This window comes from Erpetoichthys calabaricus, chromosome 4 (assembly GCF_900747795.2).
Source record: "Erpetoichthys calabaricus chromosome 4, fErpCal1.3, whole genome shotgun sequence".
In the NCBI taxonomy this organism is placed as follows: domain Eukaryota; kingdom Metazoa; phylum Chordata; class Cladistia; order Polypteriformes; family Polypteridae; genus Erpetoichthys; species Erpetoichthys calabaricus.
In genome coordinates this window covers 116,025,317-116,043,667 of record NC_041397.2, presented here as the reverse complement: position 1 = coordinate 116,043,667, position 18,351 = coordinate 116,025,317, and the positions used below count along the sequence as shown (strand labels likewise).

At 36.2% G+C, this 18,351-nt stretch overlaps 1 protein-coding gene across 16 annotated transcripts in view; it reads left to right on the top strand.

Moving 5' to 3' along the window:
* Positions 1 to 18,351, top strand: part of dmd (dystrophin) — a 2,688,357-nt gene that overhangs the window by 2,198,267 nt on the left and 471,739 nt on the right. For all 16 annotated transcript variants that reach the window (XM_051926236.1, XM_051926244.1, XM_051926242.1 and 13 more), the window contains 2 exons: positions 4,224 to 4,344; positions 12,965 to 13,233. In XM_051926236.1, coding sequence (XP_051782196.1) covers positions 4,224 to 4,344; positions 12,965 to 13,233 — 390 coding nt within the window. The remainder of the gene's footprint in view (positions 1 to 4,223; positions 4,345 to 12,964; positions 13,234 to 18,351) is intronic.

The window sequence follows — 18,351 nt, the reverse complement described above, 5'->3', positions numbered from 1 at the left end:
ACACACAGGGAACAAATGCCACCTCAGCTGAGGGGTGCCTCATTATAGAGCGTAATGGCTACAGGTAGAGCAACACATTTGTCTCACTCTGTTACTAAACAGAGTGTTTAAACAAACTGTTTAAAAAATAATAAAAAAGAAAACTTCAGCCAAACCTCATAAATGGGGCGAGAGTCATTGTCCAGGAAAGTAAACAGCTTCCTGAGTGACCTTTTTTTGTACCACTTCTTCCTGTAAGTCCAGCCTCCCCCACAAGATTGAACTAGCCTTTTTAATCAGTTTATTTAGTTTGTTGGCATCATCTGTATTTATTGGCATTTTCCCAGCACACCACCACATAGAAAATACAATGGTCATTACAGGCTGGTAGGGAACTTGTTAAAGTGACCTGTATACACAAATGACATGAATCTACTCATGAAATAAGGTGACTCTGACCCTTCTTGTATACAGCCTCTTTACTGGTGCTCACTCACCCCTGTTGTTCAGATGCACCTCAAGGTATTTGTAGGCCCTCACCATCTCCACATCTTCACCATCAATGAAAACCAGGGGTAGACTGAGCTTGAGCCTCCTGAAATCCATGATTATCTTCTTTGTTTTAATGATGTTTCGGTGCAAGTGATTCAGCTTGCACCATTCAACAAAGTGCTAGTGTCCTGTATTCATTCTCCTGCACACCACAGATACACCCAATTATGGCTGTGTCATCAGAAAATTTCTGCTAAAAGGACATCTCTGAAACATGTGCTGTGCTGCTCTAGTTAAAGAGAGTACAGGACACTATGTAGAATAAACTGTTGTTCTAGTTGCTCTGCTTCTGAAATGTTCTGAAATAATACCCTCTTATATCAGCATGTAAGTTACAATATTCTTGTTATCTAAACTATGTTGATTTTATTAAATTTTCATACTTTCTGCACTTTATCCCTCATAGGCAGAATATTGTTCTCTAACTGTAAAGCCTGTTTAGTCTAGCATTTATTTATTTTTTTGTTCTTTATTTCACCTTATACAATTTCTTGTATTAGAAATTTGTTAGTTTTCACATATCCCTTGGGGTCAGAGCCCAGGGACAGCCATTGTACAGCATCCCTGGAGTAATTGCAGGTCAAGGGCCCAGCAGAGTAGGATTTCTTTTGGCAGTAACAGGGATATGAATCGGCAACCTTCCAGATACCAGCACATATCCTTAGCCTTGGAGTCACCACTCCGCCCTGTGATGTTATCCTCTGTCATATTTCAAAGACTATACTGCATTTACCACTAACTCCTTTAAATGCTGTACAAATACTACACACTATTGAAATGACTACAATAAGGCCATCTGTTGTACCAGTCAAAGATAATGAAGTAGATTTCAAACTGTAAACATTACCAGCATTTGAGTTTATTATCTTCAATAATAATTAAGTACAACCACTTATTTGAAGGGTGACATGATAATGCAGTGGATAGCATTGCTAACTCATAGGAATCCTGAATTTGATTTCCTTCACGGTCTCTTTCTTTGTGAAATTATTTGAATTTGTTTACATTGCTGTGTGTGTTTGTGTGTATAGCACTTCAGTTTCTTTTAGAATCTCAAAGATGCACATGTTAGGTTGACTGGCAACTCTAAATTGGCCCCATATGAGTTTGTGATTGACTAGCTTCCAATGCAAGCTCAGTTCCTGTCTTGCTCCCTGTGTTGCTTCATCAGCTCACATTACTCTGCAGTGGCAAAGGCTGTTTCAGATTCTACTAAAGATCCTACTTTTGAGCATCAATTTAGAATAATATTTTATAGCTCTTTTATTCCAATACTAGACATTAAGCCCATTACAATAACGGGCGCTAGAATAGTAGTGCATAAACATTAGTAGGAACAGTCTATATTAAATGGCAAAGGACCGTCTATTTTCTGTTACAGTAATACTGGCTTGTATATGGCTGTAATATGCGTCACTGTATTGTGTGCCTTTAATTTTCTCTCACAGTAATACATCTCTCCAGCAAGTATTTTAATCTGTGCTGGCGTGCAGCTGATTATTGAATGTGTGGCGTCTCCCCAGCAATGGATTTTATGTGCGTGAAAATAAATCTACTTTTAAAAGTCATACTATTGTAATATCATGAAAATTTGCATATTTAGAAAAACACTTTACACTTTACCGGGCCAAATTTGTTAATCGCAAATCTGACATCCTCAGAGTGAACAACAAACACTAATCCCACCTCTTTGAGGAAGCTGGTCTCCACGTCTCAGTACCCGATTGGATTTTTCGTGCGTTATGGATTGGATTTTTCGTGCGTTATGTTTTAGGTCTTACCTCATTTACCGAAATCCGATTGGATCGGCCTTGTGATATTTTATAGGTCCTGCCCTCTCTGTCTTGTGTGATGTGTCAGGCGGCCTTTGAAGTATCGCACCGTTCCCTGCGCATGCGCACTTCACCAGAAGACACACACACACGGACACATGGACGCACACAGGGATTTTATTAAAAAGGATTATTAGTTTATGGGTGAAAACCTCAGTAGATTTATATTCTGTATATTGGAAAATAAGATTTGGCCAAAATTAATGTATTGTAAATAGAAACGTCAAGTGTACAGATTGTAAAGTCAATCCCAATTTAATGCTTGAATGCAGAATTAGTAAAGTGTGCAAAGACTGAGATCCTTCTAATGCAACCAGAAATAGAAGTGGCAGTAGGCAGAGAGGTAGCAGGAGTTATATGGGTCGGAGACTTTGGAACAACAAGGGAAGCAGACAGACGTGTGAGGCCTCTGGCTTCCTCTAAAACCCTCCTCTGCAACCCTTTTGACTAAGTCTTGGTGTCAAGTGCAGATAATCACCCCATGGATAAGGGTTTTAGGAATGTATTTACCTATAATGAGCTTGACGCACAAAATGAACAAGTAATTTATCAAGACATGAAGAGAGGGATACTGAAAGAGTAATCTGAAAACGGGTACAATAGACAAAACCCAAGATATGAGGCAAAAATCTTAGTAAGAAAATGAACACCTAGTCTAGGCTATCCAAATATCCTTTCCCTAATAAATTCACTGACAAAAATGTTTAAACCACCATCTTAAACAATACATGAGTTATACTTTGACTTTCATGTGATAGCATACAGAGCCATAATCTCAAAAAATGTGACTACCATGAAATTCTTGATGTGAAATGGCGGTGCTTGAGTTGAAAATCCAAATCAAAATGCTAATGTGATAATGTCACCATCAGCAATAAAATAAAGCAAAATTAGACAAAAAATACTTGCATATCAAAATAATATCCAAATTGACCAATTGCATGACAAATATATGCAAAACCATATCAGTGTATTAATCATCTTAATAGAATCAAAACATTAACATTAAGAAAGTTCAAAAGAAAAATGAATATTATATTTTTCATACTGAGTGATAATAGCAAACCCTTAGGGGGGATTTCTGAGAATGTTTGTAATAAAACAGCTGAGTCCAATGAAGGATAATGTGTGTATTTGGAATAGTGGAATTGTGGTATAAATGGACAGGAAGTGACAGGTTGTCCAGACATACAGTTTCAATAGAAAAATAAGCAATTTCACTCATAAGAGCTATTTTGTATCTTTTTCTTGTTTTTAGGAAGAAAGATGGTTTACATGAATGTTGTTCTGCGTCATACATTGATGTACTCTTGTGATGTTCAGAACAATGGCATTTGACTACCGCTATTAAAAACTTATTTTATTATCAAGGTTTACACCTGGGATTACATTAAAAAATGTTATTGTGATGTTTACGTATTGGCTCTATGTTGGCCACTGTTAGCATAATTTTGTTGTCATTTTACCAAGAAATACATGTCTCAGATTTCACTCAGGAGGCGAGTTTCAACTTCCCTCTTCCTTCTTATTTATTTTTGGATGTGAAGTGAATCATTTCATCTTTCAAAATGATGCTACAAGAATACTGCAAGACCAGCGCATTGCCTCTGTGGCAGCCTGAGAACTGATCTTGCTGTTGTTGCAAACAGTGCATGAGGGATATCTTCATACAATACCTGTTTGCTAGAATTATCTATAATGAAAGCAGATCTTTTTGTCACCAACTCCTCTAGTCAGCATTCCATCTGTGTATTATACAAGCAAGCAAAAGCAAACCTCAGTAACACACTGTATTTTTAAACACCTGCATTGTTAGCATATTGTAACTGGTGTTTTTGTTCTTTGTGTATTGTTTTTCAGGCTTTCAAGCGGGAGCTGAAAGCTAAAGAGCCAGTTATCTTGACTTCTCTGGAGACTGTGCAGATGTTTCTGTCAGAGCAGCCAGTGGAGGGACTAGAGAGGCTTTACCACGAGCCAAGAGGTAAGGACAGATAAAAATTAATTAAGCATTGTTGTAAATATGAGAACCCCTTAAAAATTTGCAGCCAAGCCTAGCAGGACATTTTATGTTATTCATTTAAAATCTCACATACAGAGAACCTGCTACAGAATATTTTTGGTTTCTTCGGTTTTCTATTTTTTATTACTCTTAAGTTAGTTAATAAATGATAACATATGGCTCATTCATTTTCTCTCATTTGCTTAACTATTATATGATTAATTCAAATAAGTCATCTACACTTTATCTGAAATACAGCAGGGTCACTGCTTTTATGATTGGGCATATTCTTTCCATTTTTTGTGTATAATTAAGTGCTCCCAGGTACTTTATTCTTCACATATAAATCACAAAGTCAATTTCTCTTTTGTAAATAATTTTCAAAGAATCATGCTCAATATTTTTCCAAAGAAAATACACATATAGAAAATAGGAAAAGGACTTTTCAGAGTGAAAATGAAAAGCAGAATGGTAAGTCATGGAGTAGAAGTGGATCCCTGCCATCACTAAAGAAATAACTAGAGCCGCTTTGCTTTTGCTATTAAAAGTGGATACGTTAATAGTCTTTATATTATAAAACATATTACAAACCATTTCAGGAGTCTTATTATTTTTAATAATAATGTATTGTTGTTAATAGAATAGTTAGTAAAATTTTTATAGATTTAATAGTTGGTTTATAATAGGATACCTGAAGTGTGACCAGTGACCACCTCTGTAAATGGGAACTCCACAACGGAAATAAAACACTCTGTCACCATCATCCTAATGATGAATCATTCTGGGTCTGCAGTTATAATATGCAGTAACTTTATATGAATTTGGAAGGAACTGTATCAAATTTCTATCAGTTTGTGTCTTGTTCCTCTCGAGGAAATAACAAGCTGGACCTGCTCTATTCGAATGTTAAGGATGCCTTTAAGTGTAAACCTCTTTTACCTTTGGGTAAATCTGACCACAACCTGATTTATCTTGCAAGCCGGTTATTAGGTATGTTACCACCAAGATAGTGAGAAAGTGCAGCCCGGAGTATGAAATGGCTCTGAAAGACTCTTTTTAAATAACAGGCTGAGAAGTGATGTGCAAGTTACATGGGGAAGATACTGAGAGACTTAGTTTTGGTATTACAGACTACATGAATTTTTGTGTTGACACTGTGGTACCCTCAAAGACAGTATGTCACTTTCAAAACAACAAACCCTGGATTACTAATGAACTAAAAGGTCTCCTGAATGAGAAAAAGAGAGCACTCAAATCCAGCGACAGAAGCTCTGGAGGACACATAGCAAGTGCTAAAGAAAAAGTGTAGGAAAGGAAGCTTTCAAAGCTAAAATAGAAAACAAACTTACTCAAAATTACATGAAAGAATGGACTGGATATAATTACTGGATTTAGGCAATCCAGGGATTAAGTGATAGAAGGGGATGTAGAAAAGCTAACCAAATTTTTTAATAGATTTTACCTCCTACTGCCACCAGTCTCCCCACACCATCCCTACTACATCAACAACTCCTACCACAACAACTGGAATGTCCAGTGATGCGTTCACCTCTGACTTTCAGTATAGGCTGTCCCTAATTGAAGACCAAGTAAGGAGAAAATTGAAGAAGCTACACAAAGCAGAAGCTACAGGACCAGATAGAGTCAGTCCTCAAGTAGTTCTCAAGGCCTGTGCTGACCAACTTTGTGGTATCCTCTGTCACCTGTACAGTCAATCCCTAAGGCTAAAGAAAGTGGTGCTGCAGTGGGAAGCATTCTGCATTGTTTCCGTTCCAAACAAGTTGAGCACCTCTTCACCTAATGACTACAGACAACTTGCACTTAAATCTCCCATTATGAAGTTCTTTGAGAGGTAATGGATTATATGAGTTCTCTTATGCTAGACATCCTGGACCCACTGCAGTTTGCTTATCAGGCCAAGATTGGAGTGAAGGATGCAATTAACTGTCTGCTCCACAAGGCATAATCCTACCTGGACAAAGCTGTCAGCACTGTGAGGATTATATTTTTTGATTTCACTTGTACCTTCAAAATAGTGCATGCCATCTCTGTAAAGGAGTAAGCTCAGAGATGAAGATGGATGATCCTACGGTGTCCATGGATAATGGATTATCTGTCAGGCTGACCACAGTTAGTGAGACTCGATGACTGTGTTTCTGCTACAGATTTGAGCAACACTGGATCACCACAAGGAACAGTCCCGTCGCTTCTTCTCTTTATTCTGTACAATTTAGACTATAAATATAATACCAGGTCATGTCACTTGCAGAAATTCTTAGGCAACTCTGCACTTATTGGGCGTATTGATAAGGGGAATGAGCCAGTGTATAGGAGTCAGGTGGAGAACTTTGTTTCTTGGAACAGAAAGAATTGTCTGCAATCTAACATCAGCAAAGTCAAGGAAATGGTTATTGACGTTTGCTATACCAAAGAATCTGTAAGCCTGATCAATGTTCAGGGAGTGGATGTAGAGGTGGTCCACTCCTTACATGTATCATTGACAAAGGGTGGACTATATAAGAAAGGGCTCTTTTTCCTTAGGAGACTGTGTTCCTTTAATGTGGGAAGTGGCATCCTTCACATCTTCTATAATTTTATGATGGCCAGTGTGATTTTCTATGGTGTAGTGTCACTATGGTGTAGTATCACTTCAAGAGACACTTACTGAATCAAGTAGCTAAAAGGCAGGTTCGGTTATGGGATGCACTTTGGAACCCTTGCAAGTAGTAGCAAAGAAAAGAGTAAAGACAAAACTGAGTGTCATTATGAACAATGCTGCACATCATCTCTGTGACACACTAAACATTGAGAACTTTCAGCCAACAAATTATACAACAAAAGTGTGTCAAGAAACACTACAGGGGCTGCTTTATACCAACAGCCATACACCTGTATAATGCCTCACTGAGACTATTTCTTTGTAGATGTCTTAATTTTTAGTAATTCTAGTCTGTGTTCAGAGAATAATGTGTTTTTACATTGGTCTATGTAGAAATAAACTAATTGTAACTCAGAATTCAAAGTTTAGGTTTAGGTTTTCATCAGACCCCTGGAACCCATGGTCTCTTCAGTCTTATGGTCCAGATTTTCCCTTGTGGATTTTTTTTACTTTGCCACTAACAAAATTGAATTTTATGTTTAATTAATCATGGAGAGCTTGTCATTAGATTTTAACTAAGATTTTTTAATCTCAACCCAAATCCTTCCATACTTATAAAGTAGGTGTTACAGTAAATATAAAATGTCTTTGTAATGTGTTAAGCTGACTGCTCTGTGATTTGATAAATATGTTTTGAGTGGCTTACTATACCAGTAAGAAATGCTATAACCACACAAAAACAATTATAGTAAATTATAATTAAGATGTTTCTGATTACAATATTACATTGTGATGTTAAATGCTGGCACACAGCTTACAACATCCAAGCTTTTGGACTTAATTAAAATAAAAGTGACTTACAAATCAAAGGTCTTAGTTATGGAAAGGAATCTTAGTAATTTTGTCTGTAGTCAATAATCATCAGACTGTTTTTCAACAGTTCCTTGTTAAGCTCTGCTAATACCTTCTTATTTTCCTCATCCTTTTGTGTATTCTCTCTTTTTTCCCCTTTTTGAGGTGTACCATTTTAGCACCTGGCTATGATGGAAGGGATCGATTGTGTGTGGTTGCATGCCACCTTGGCAGTAGTTTTTTCTGTCTGTTTACTTATTTTAAATTTAAATAAATTACAAATATATATAATATTAGATTAAATTGCTGCAAAAACACAATAGATACCGTACATTTATGTTTAAGAAGTATGCAGGTTCTATGGAGGTTTTACGCAATAAATAATAAAAGAAAAGGAAGCATTATTTTCTGGGATGAACACTCCTTGATTACCTTTCTTAAAGATGTTCTTGATGATTGCAAACACACCAGTATTGTTTGTTGATGCACCTGTTTTACTTTTCCAATATGTTAAAGAAACAGAAAGGAAAGACTCTGCCCCCTTATTATTAATAGGATGATACGTGACTGAAGTAATATCCAGTTATAAAGGCCTAATAGACAAAAGTGCATACTTCCTACAAAAACCTTCAAATTAAGATTTATGTGCATTAGTGGTCTGAGTCAGAATAATGTTTATAGGAAGCAACTGACTTTAAAAAGTTGGCATAGACTTTAAAGTGTAACTTTTTCAAATTAACAAAAGGGGAATCACATTGAAAATTTTGAAAGAAGACACTTTTTCACGCTAGCAGGATTAAAAGACTTATACATATTCAAAATAATTCATTCCAACAAACAAATGCACTAAGCACTGAAAACAAATATTGAGGTACAGGCAGAAAAACTGAAACATGACAGCAAAGACAGGGTGGTTTCAAATTTAGTTTCAACTATGATATTCAGAAAGATTACTTGTAAAGATGGAGAGAAACCGGAATATGTCAACTGTATCCACTCTAAAATGAATACTTCAATAGTGGTTTCAGGGCTAATTTCAGGAAGTCATCCATGTAATTGAAGCATACTGAGGAAATTGTTAATCATCTCTTAGGAAATCTTTTCATGTTGCTCCTATTTACCTTTGCTGTTGACAGTCTTTATGCATGGCTGACTTAATGTCCTTCAGCATCCTATGACCACTTCTTCCTCTTTTTGTTATGTTGTTTTGAAGAACAGTCTTTGATGTGATTTGATCAGAACAGAGAAACGGATGTTAATATTTGCAATGTGACAAAGAGACCATCGTTAAAAAGACGGAAGTCTGATACACATAACTCTGCTTAATCTTTTGCTCAAACCAAAACATCATACACATAACAGTAGACAAACTTCTTATTAACCTTCTTATCAAACTAAGCCTTTAATCCTTTGTTTTGCAGCTAATGTTATTGTCACTAAAATCAAGAAGATTGTTGTAAACTTGTTGTCGAAAAGCTTGTCAAAGATACCTCCAAATGAAACCTTTTGATTTTCTTTAGGATCCTTAAGCACTAGGCAATATTGCGTTGCTTTGCTTGGCTGATCCAATATTTGGACGCTACTTTGCTAGAACATGAAAAAATAAACATTTGTAACAACAAAAATTGCATCAATAAAATTCTCACTAATTAAATGAACTAACAGGTCCTGATATTGATATGCTTAATATGTTCCAGGTGGAGGGTTCTAGGGGTGAGTTACATCATGATGAGAGCTTTTCACAGATGAATATTTCTTCCAGTCATCTGTCAGAAGCCCGGCCCATGATTGGATCCTGCCATCCAAACAAAGCTGGCAAGATAAGATCTGCACCCCAATCCATAGAACTGGATGATGCAAGCAGGGAATGCTATGTTTTATGAGTTACCAGAAAACCCCCGATTCTCTAAAGAATCGCAAATCCAAGAGTGGCAATTACTTTCTGTTTCCTCCAATCTTTGGAGGGATGAAAAATCATGGAGGGTGGGAGTGTCCTGGGAAAGTTTTAATTTAATTAAATAAATATATTTGTACTAACTTTAACCAATTTATTAAAACTAAAATTGAAATTTAATTGTTATATCATTTATGTTAAAAATGTCTTTGAGTTGCTGCACTCATAAGTAAAAAAATATTGGAGTGCAAAGGTTTAAATGAAGTAAATTGGAAACAAAAAATTAATAAAATGGTAAATTCAAAATAGTTAATCAAAAATTTCCTTATAAGCAATATTTTTGGTAAAGATGGTTTCCTGTCCTTGAATCAGCTGTCCCTGGTATGGAGTAGTTAAAACCTTCACTTTAACGTCATACAAACGCCGGACTCTTGAAAAGGCAACATAAAGTTGTCCATGTCCAAATACAGGCTCAGATGGGTAAATCCCTACCTTGTCCATGGTTTGTCCTTGGGATTTGTTGATCGTCATGGCAAATGCAGCCTTAATGGGAAATTGGCGTCGTTTAAGTTTAAAAGGTAATTCCATGTCAGGACTTGTAAGGTCAATTCTGGGAATTAAAACAGTATTGCTAGTATGGAATCCCGTAAGCACTTGTGCCTCAATAACATTTTGTCTCATGCTGTTCACGACCAACCGTGTACTGTTGCATAAACCTTGTTTAGTATTAAGGTTTCTTAATAGCATGACTATTGTCCCTACTTTAAGGTTAAGATTCTGTTGTGGTAATCCGGCTGGGTTAATAGTGTTTAAATATTCTAATGGGAAATTAAGATGCTCACTTTCGTCTTCAGAATCAACACTGTCAGTACTTAGAAAGATGCGGCTTTCTCCAGGAAGCAATCCAATCACTTGGTTATTTATCTGGTCAACGTCAATATTCTTTGGATATAATATAGCCCAGTGCATTAAAAGTGGCATCTGGTCCAATGATATTGCTTTACCAAAAACCTCTGTTACCAAGTCGTCACAAATAGAGGTGTGAGGGATTTCAATAATATCTGGGTGAAGTTCAAACGCATTGGTAAGGTTTCCATTTCCCAGTTGCAACAACCAATTGGTATATTCTGGATCTGTACATCGCATGTTCTCTACCAAGCTTAGTTTCTCAAAGTAATGCCAATTTTGTGCGTATTTCAAACTCGGCACGGCTTGCTTCTGGCGTCTGGCATCCGTGCATATATACATCCTTCGGTGTGTTGTGTTGTTTGGACGCCACCTACTGACTCTGGGAAGCCGCTGGGTTTGACTCTGGGAAGCTGCTGGGTTTGACTCTGGGGCACTGAGGTGCTGTGCGTGTGCGCTTTCAGCACGGCTTGCTTTTGGCGTCTGGCATTAGTGCATATATACAACCTTCGTTTAGTAATGTAGATAGTCAGTTAAATTTGATCAGCAGCCACCCAGAAGAAGCCAGTACTGAAAAATGTAAGCTCAGTATGGTTAGAAGGTCAAGCTATTTTTATATAGTGTTTTAACCATTCTTGTTGGTAGGATGCTGTGTTGGCTCCCACCTCTGTAAATGTATCTTTTTTTTAAGCATTACACTTTTGAGAACAACTGATTTGAATATTTTGACCATGCCCACAATTTTTTTAAATTGTTATATTACAAAGTATCTACCTTCATATAAACTCCAGTTTGCCTCAACTTTGATTATTGGCATTTGGAAGCCTTACTAGATACACAAGCGCTATATGCCAGCACATAATCTAAAGTGAACATTTTTGGTATTTCCTGGTACATGCTTTATGTTTGTTAAACTTCACAATGTGTGCACTGGTCTTGAGGATGAATTGATGTTTAGTCTTCATATGGATGTTTAATTACATTTTCTGTATTTCATCTTTTATTATGTACCAGTAACGGCACACTGCATGATAACATTCAGTAAATACACTTGACTTGAGCATTCATAATTTTCATACTCTTTCTCTGTACGTTTAGCATTCGTTTGCTCAGAGGTTGATGCACTTGCTGCTTCCTGAGCAGCTCTTCTATTCTCCACCCTAGCGGCCCACTTATCTTCTTTCATCGACATCTTTTCTCATTAAAACTGATTAAGTCAGTGTTTGTGTTCCAATTACTTAGTATGTTTTCACTTAAGCTGGCACTTAAGTCTTCAATCTGCCTCAAGAATGATTTAAGATATGAAGAGGTAGGGGAAGTGACTGCGAAGGTGGTAGGGATGAGAACGGTGCCCATATGCATGCGCCACCCTGCTGGCTGCTGCCGAGAGTTGATTCTACAATAAAATAAAATAAAATAAAAATAAAAAGAGGAATAACTTTGGAGGTCAGTCATCACCTCGAAAGCGTATAGTAGATGTCACTTAGCATATGTGTACCAAATTTCAGGTCTATAGGTCAAACGGTTTGTAAGCTACAGGTGATTTAAAATCCTGGACAGAGAAACGGACAGCCACAGTAGTGTATTATATATGAAGATTGGATAGAGAGAGTTACTACTGTCCCTAGATATTGTGATCTTCCTAAAAGCATTTTGTGATACTCAGTATCTTAAGACCAGTAAGGCATTAATTTTATGCAGAAAATTTAAATCACAGACATGATGTACAGCATTTGTCTTGTCATTTTATACACAAAAGATGGCTGGGTCTGTCTTTCTCTTAGCTCTCTGGGAAAATTGAAAAGATGAAAGCCATTACTTAAATCAAGTGGACACTTTAGTGAGTTGGTGCAGTAGCAATTGTCTTTCTCTGAATGTTATAATATAAGTAAAGAACGTATTTTTACTTTTGAAGATAGACATCTGTATGCTTACTCCTCACAGTTCTTCATATCATTAAATGTGCATATATATGCTCTATAGAAGAGAAGGGTTTTTAGCCATTTGACTTTTGGTGTTTGTTTCCCTTCTACTTTTTTCTTAAGACTTCATGCCTAGAGTCAAAGAATACAGAAGTGCCTGGAGCATTATTCTATCTAAAATTATTATATTATTCTAAAATGATGCCATTAGACTCTATATTGTGTCATAATTCACCCTGGAGATTGCGTTTTCCATTTCTCGCTATATCTTTTTGCAGACTATAGCTGTTTTCTTTGTTCTCCTTACTTATTTTCCATCTAAATTGCCTTTTCTGACCCAAATGATGCTCTTGCCATCATGCCTGTATCCAATAAATGAAAGGATAATTGGAGAACAAAGGAGTAAATTGTGCTTTTGAATCTCTACAGATATCACACCCGAGGAACGGGCTCAGAACATCTCGCGGATACTTCGTAAGCAGTCGGATGATGTGAAAATAGAATGGGAGAGACTAAATAAACGCTCTGCCGATTGGCAGAAGAAACTAGAGGACTCCCTTGAACGACTGCTTGAGCTTCAGGAAGCTATGGATGAACTGGACATGAAGCTTCGTCAGGGTGAGGCCATCAAGCAGTCTTGGCAGCCAGTGGGAGACCTCCTCATTGACTCTCTACAGGATCAAATTGAAAAAATAAAGGTAGGGTGCATGAGAGTTTCTATTGAACTTTGCAGTTTACATATTTATGTTTTAGGCAAATATATGGTATTCACCTCTGGAACAGTTTTAGCATTTTTTATAGATAACTACAAATGATTAAAGGAACATTACTGTATATAATTTTTCTCTAACTGATGATTTCAAATGTTGCATATTCATGTATCACAATGTGAAGATGCAAAGAAAATTGATTTTTTTCTGGTGCATGCCAAGTCATGCTAGTGAACTTTCAAAAATATTAAAAGCATGTTATATTAAACACAGAGAGCAGTGTAAAAAAAGAAATCCCATGAACCTGAAAAGATTCTACCTCTAAACAAGCACTACTACAAAATGTCCCTAAAAATGAAAGGAAACATCACAATGTGAAATACTGTATATTCAAAGAAGGATGCATTTTGGTCAAATGCACCTGAATTTTGCTATTTACTGTGTAAAAGTGGGTATTTATTAAATTTCTCCCAAAATGTCCTTCCCCAGCATATACTACACTTAGCGCAAAAGTTGCCTCTGTTTAGTGAATGCATGCATAAAATTAAATGCACATATGCTCACAAAGTATGAAATAATTGATTTAGTTCTTAACACGTTTGGCATCTCAGATACATAAACAAGGGCAGGCATATTAAAATAATCTTCCAGGATAAAATGTGCAAGGTGTTTTCAATCATAAAGCAAACGAGCCTGAAATCCTATATAGGTGCAAGCATAAATCTTCTCTTTATCAAATGCGAAGAGTAGCTAAAATGTGCAGTTTTCCCTGTGGAGCCATTGTGGCATTAAACAGCTTCCCCAATTTGTACTGAGCCTTCTGCTTAAAATACCATTCGAGGTAACACACAACAGGAGTTTCATCCATTAGCGTTAGTTTATGGCAACGACTATCAATTTGATACATCCGTTACAAAACATAGTGTTTGGCAGACAAAAATGAGTTTTGTAAGTGAAAATTTGACATTGTTTAAAAAAAATACAAAGATGTTTTTTATTTTTAAATTCCAAAGAAAAAAGCACAAAGCTATTATGTTTAAATACAATGCTGGTTTGGTTTTGACAGTCTTTATGGTGTTGGTTGCCTCTTCTTTGACCCTAAACTGTACAACATTGGCTTGACTGAGGGTGCATGGATTGATGGATGGATGTTAATTCTCCTTACTGCACTTTTTTTGTGCTGGTTTTTTTTACCCTTAGTGTCTTACTGAATTTATCATAATTAAGTCATGTATAGGTTTTTAATTAACTTTTGTGTTCTTATGCCATGTCCAAATCTTACAAAAAGGAAGAATAATAAGTATCTGAAATTTGACAGACAAACAAAACTGCTTTTTGAAAGTAATAAGAGCCATTCTCAGCTGCTGTGTTATCCTTTTATAACACTTTTCTTTTTGTAATTATGCTATAAAATAATTCACAATTGGTAATTTGTAATTCTAGTGTTTTTCAGTAGTAGATGGTATATTTATAGGATATGCCATTTCTTATACCAAAATCGTACAAGATATACTGTATATACTATAAAAGCATAGTCACTTCTCGTCTTTTTACCCTTAGAATAGTAAGGGGCAATGAATGGCTTTGACTCTCTGTGACCCTTTTATGGAAAGAAAATCAAAAGTCCTAAAATTGATGAAACGACATATGTATTTAGAAAAACAAAAAAGCTTCACATTTAATGTATTTGATTTTAAAAGTAGATAAGCAGTATACATTTTGTTATTTTTAGGTGCAGATCTTTTAGTTGGTGTGTAGCTTATGTTATGATGCTGATTCTAATCTCCTATTCACTCAAGCATACACCAAAGAAAGAAATCTTGTGTGACAATTGGGTATTCTATAGTTTTTCTGTGAATGTTGAGGATGTAACAGGAATAATCATTGTGATCTATACTTGCCTCAGTTGTTCTGCAGTACCACTATTTTATTTTTAAAGCCTTGGACTTTACCAGCGTAGACTAGTTTGTTTGTCATCAGTGGGCATACATGTATGTTGTTTGAGGGAGATTGGTCATTGAGTATTTTATGACTTGCTGTCATGATTTCTTCTCATTTTGTACTAGTTTCTTTGATTTTTAGGTATTTTTATTTTTAATCATTTTCATTAATTGTAATTCTTTTCATGGTGACATTGTTGCATCCCACTGCTTTCCTGTTAGAATGGTCCCAGTTTCCTTGTGTCAATTAATTATGTGTTTAATGTCATGTTATTTTTTAAAGTATAGGGATTTAGTTGCAATGATCTTGAAAGCAGCTTTTAGAAAAGAGAGAAGGAATTCTTTATTTTGTGTGAAAACTTTTCATCTTTTTATTTGAAACATTAAGAAGAGATGCCAGAGAGGAAGGGACAATGTCACAAAAAAACAAAACCAATGGTTCACCAAGTTATTATTTGTTAAATGAGCAAAACCTCAAAAAAACAAGTGATTAATTTACATACTGTATGTGGGCCTGTCTTTTCTTGATCAAAGTTCTTTATCAGCACACCTGGTGACCTGTAGACTGCTGTTTTAGAAGAGATGTTTTTTTCTGTTTTTCAAACAATTTCTGAACATGGTATGTCAAGGTGGTCAGTATGTGCTTAGAAATGGACTGCTGGCTTTTCTAACATAAATGAATATGTCTAGTTATCTCAAAATCCTTACCTGTAAAGTTACTGGTTATGAAAGGGATCACTTAGGAACTGACTATCTCATGAAAGATTTTAAGCCCTTGTGTTACCTTGGGAGTCAAGCTTTCCCATCAGCATGTTAAACTGTTATGCTAAATGAAAACTCATTCAACTTGAAAGACTAGTACAAAAGTCATTCTTGTGTGGTATAGAGCATTCATAAAACACCTGAGATCTTTTCCTCCATGCTCTCTAAAGCCTGTGTTTATGAGTTTATTTTTGTATGTTGGTTTACAGATTTATTTCAAATTCCCATAGGTTCAGCAAAAGTTAAGTGATTCTCTGTTACCAAGAGAAATCTCATCACGTTGGATTGTTCATTGCTACTGCTTACCTGTAAGACAACTGAAATCTTTGCTACCTTGTCTATCCTTCCCATGCCTCAAAGTCATTGTTATGAATCTTTGTCTTTTACCCAGTTATTTATTATTCCATTATTAATTTTTACTGTTTTGCTGGTAGCATCATCTTTGAGTTTCCTATTTATTCTGTTTTTGATTATCACAACACCTAACACTATTTAAGATGGTGTTGAGGTAAGGATGGCGTCTAAGTTCTTGGATTTGAAAAACTAACTTCACGGGGACACTACAAAAAAGCATATGCAAAATCAAGACAAAAAAAAAAGTTGTTTTACTTTGTAAATGAATGGACGCTTGAGGGTGCTGTTGCCCCATGAAACCCAACAGACAGATGTAGACACAGGTTTAAAAGCACCAAGAAGTATTTTCATTTTCTTCTTTAAAGTGCCCCAAAACACCTCCACCACAACAACAGGCAATAACTATAATAATACAATGATTAAACACAACGATTCTCCTCCTTTCCTCCCAGCAGCTCTGTCACACTCCCTCCCAACTCCGGCTCGCTTGCTGGGTCTCCACCAGTCCTTTATACAGTCCTTGACCCGGAAGTGCTTCTCCTCTTCTGTTCATGTGACTTTTCAGCACTTCCGGGTTAGATGGAGGATCACATTTTTCTTCATCCCAGAAGTACTTCTATCCTTCCGTCCTCATGACTTGGGAGTACTACTGGGCTATATTGGAAATGGAAATCCCCGTGTCTCCCTGCAGCATCCCATGGTGGCACCCACGGTACCCAACAGGGCTGTGAAGCCAAACTCCATCTCCCATGCGAGAATCTGGGGCACCGATAAGCTGCTGGGAAGTCGCCATCTAGCGTCGCGGTAGTTTCGCCCAGGTTGAGCTGCCGGCCGTCCATCACAACTTGTATTTAACAGAACAATCTGACAGTGGGGTAAGCAACATTTAATTGACAAGATTTCTTAAAGTAATCTAAATAATCATTGGAATAGTCAATAATTTAATTTCATGATTAAAATACTTTTCATTTTACTTATATTTAATTTTTTGCAGTGCATTTTAGCGATTCTGGGTAAGGACTATAAGGCAGAAGGGGTTTTTGAGGCTTTTTGACTACAAGATTTTGTTCCTACCCATCTTGCTTAAACAAGTTCTTTGGGACATAAACCAGTTTATTGTAATGTTGCTAATTAACAGTATTTTCACAGAGAAACTCTTTATTAGCGAGTCTGTCAATTTGCAAAGGGTAAGATCATTGTTGTTTTCATATTCGTTATAACTGGATGTGCTTGGAGAAAAAAAATGGTGAAATCACATGCACGATTGTAGAATAAATGTCAGAAATACATACTGATTAGCAAGAATGTAGGCATGCAATACACTGCAGCATAGTCAATAACTATGCCCTACTCCCATGCTATTGACCAATTCCAAGAATTTTTGAGTCCTCCGTCGTATCACTTATTCAAAGTACAAAATTACTCTTAATTTAATCATTTTGGTATGTCCAATACTTTCCTCTCTTATTCTCACAAATGACAAATGAGAATTTGAAATTTGAAACTTACTTTATTTTATTTGATCTGGATATTGAAGAAAAGGGCTGTTTTATGACAGGCAGATATATTTAATAAAGTTGATATATAGATTGATCCAAAATGACTATATTTTTTCAAATTTCAACTATTTTAGCACATCCTGTGGCTAAGTAATTGGCCTGTAAACTACAATCCCTGCCTCGTATTCACTATCTGAACCTCAACAAGTCCCTTACCTCATCTGTTCCTTTATTTTAAAAAATGTATGATAATGATTATGTTGTGTCCTGGTCTTATAAGTCAGCTTAAAAAAACCTTCATCTTAATGTATAATAATAGTAGCAAAATAATAATAAAATCATTGCAATTAAAATTGCGCAGAGTTCTTATAACTCAGAAAAGTTCTGTAGCAAATTAGCAGTTTAGCTAAAGCAACTACACTGCTGTCATTGTTCGAGAGAAGTGTACTGAGATCATTTCAAAGATGACACTGAGAAAATGAGGGTCTGCTAATATTTCAAAGGCCCCTGACACCTTAGAATACACAGGTGTCCATCACAAACTGAGTCAG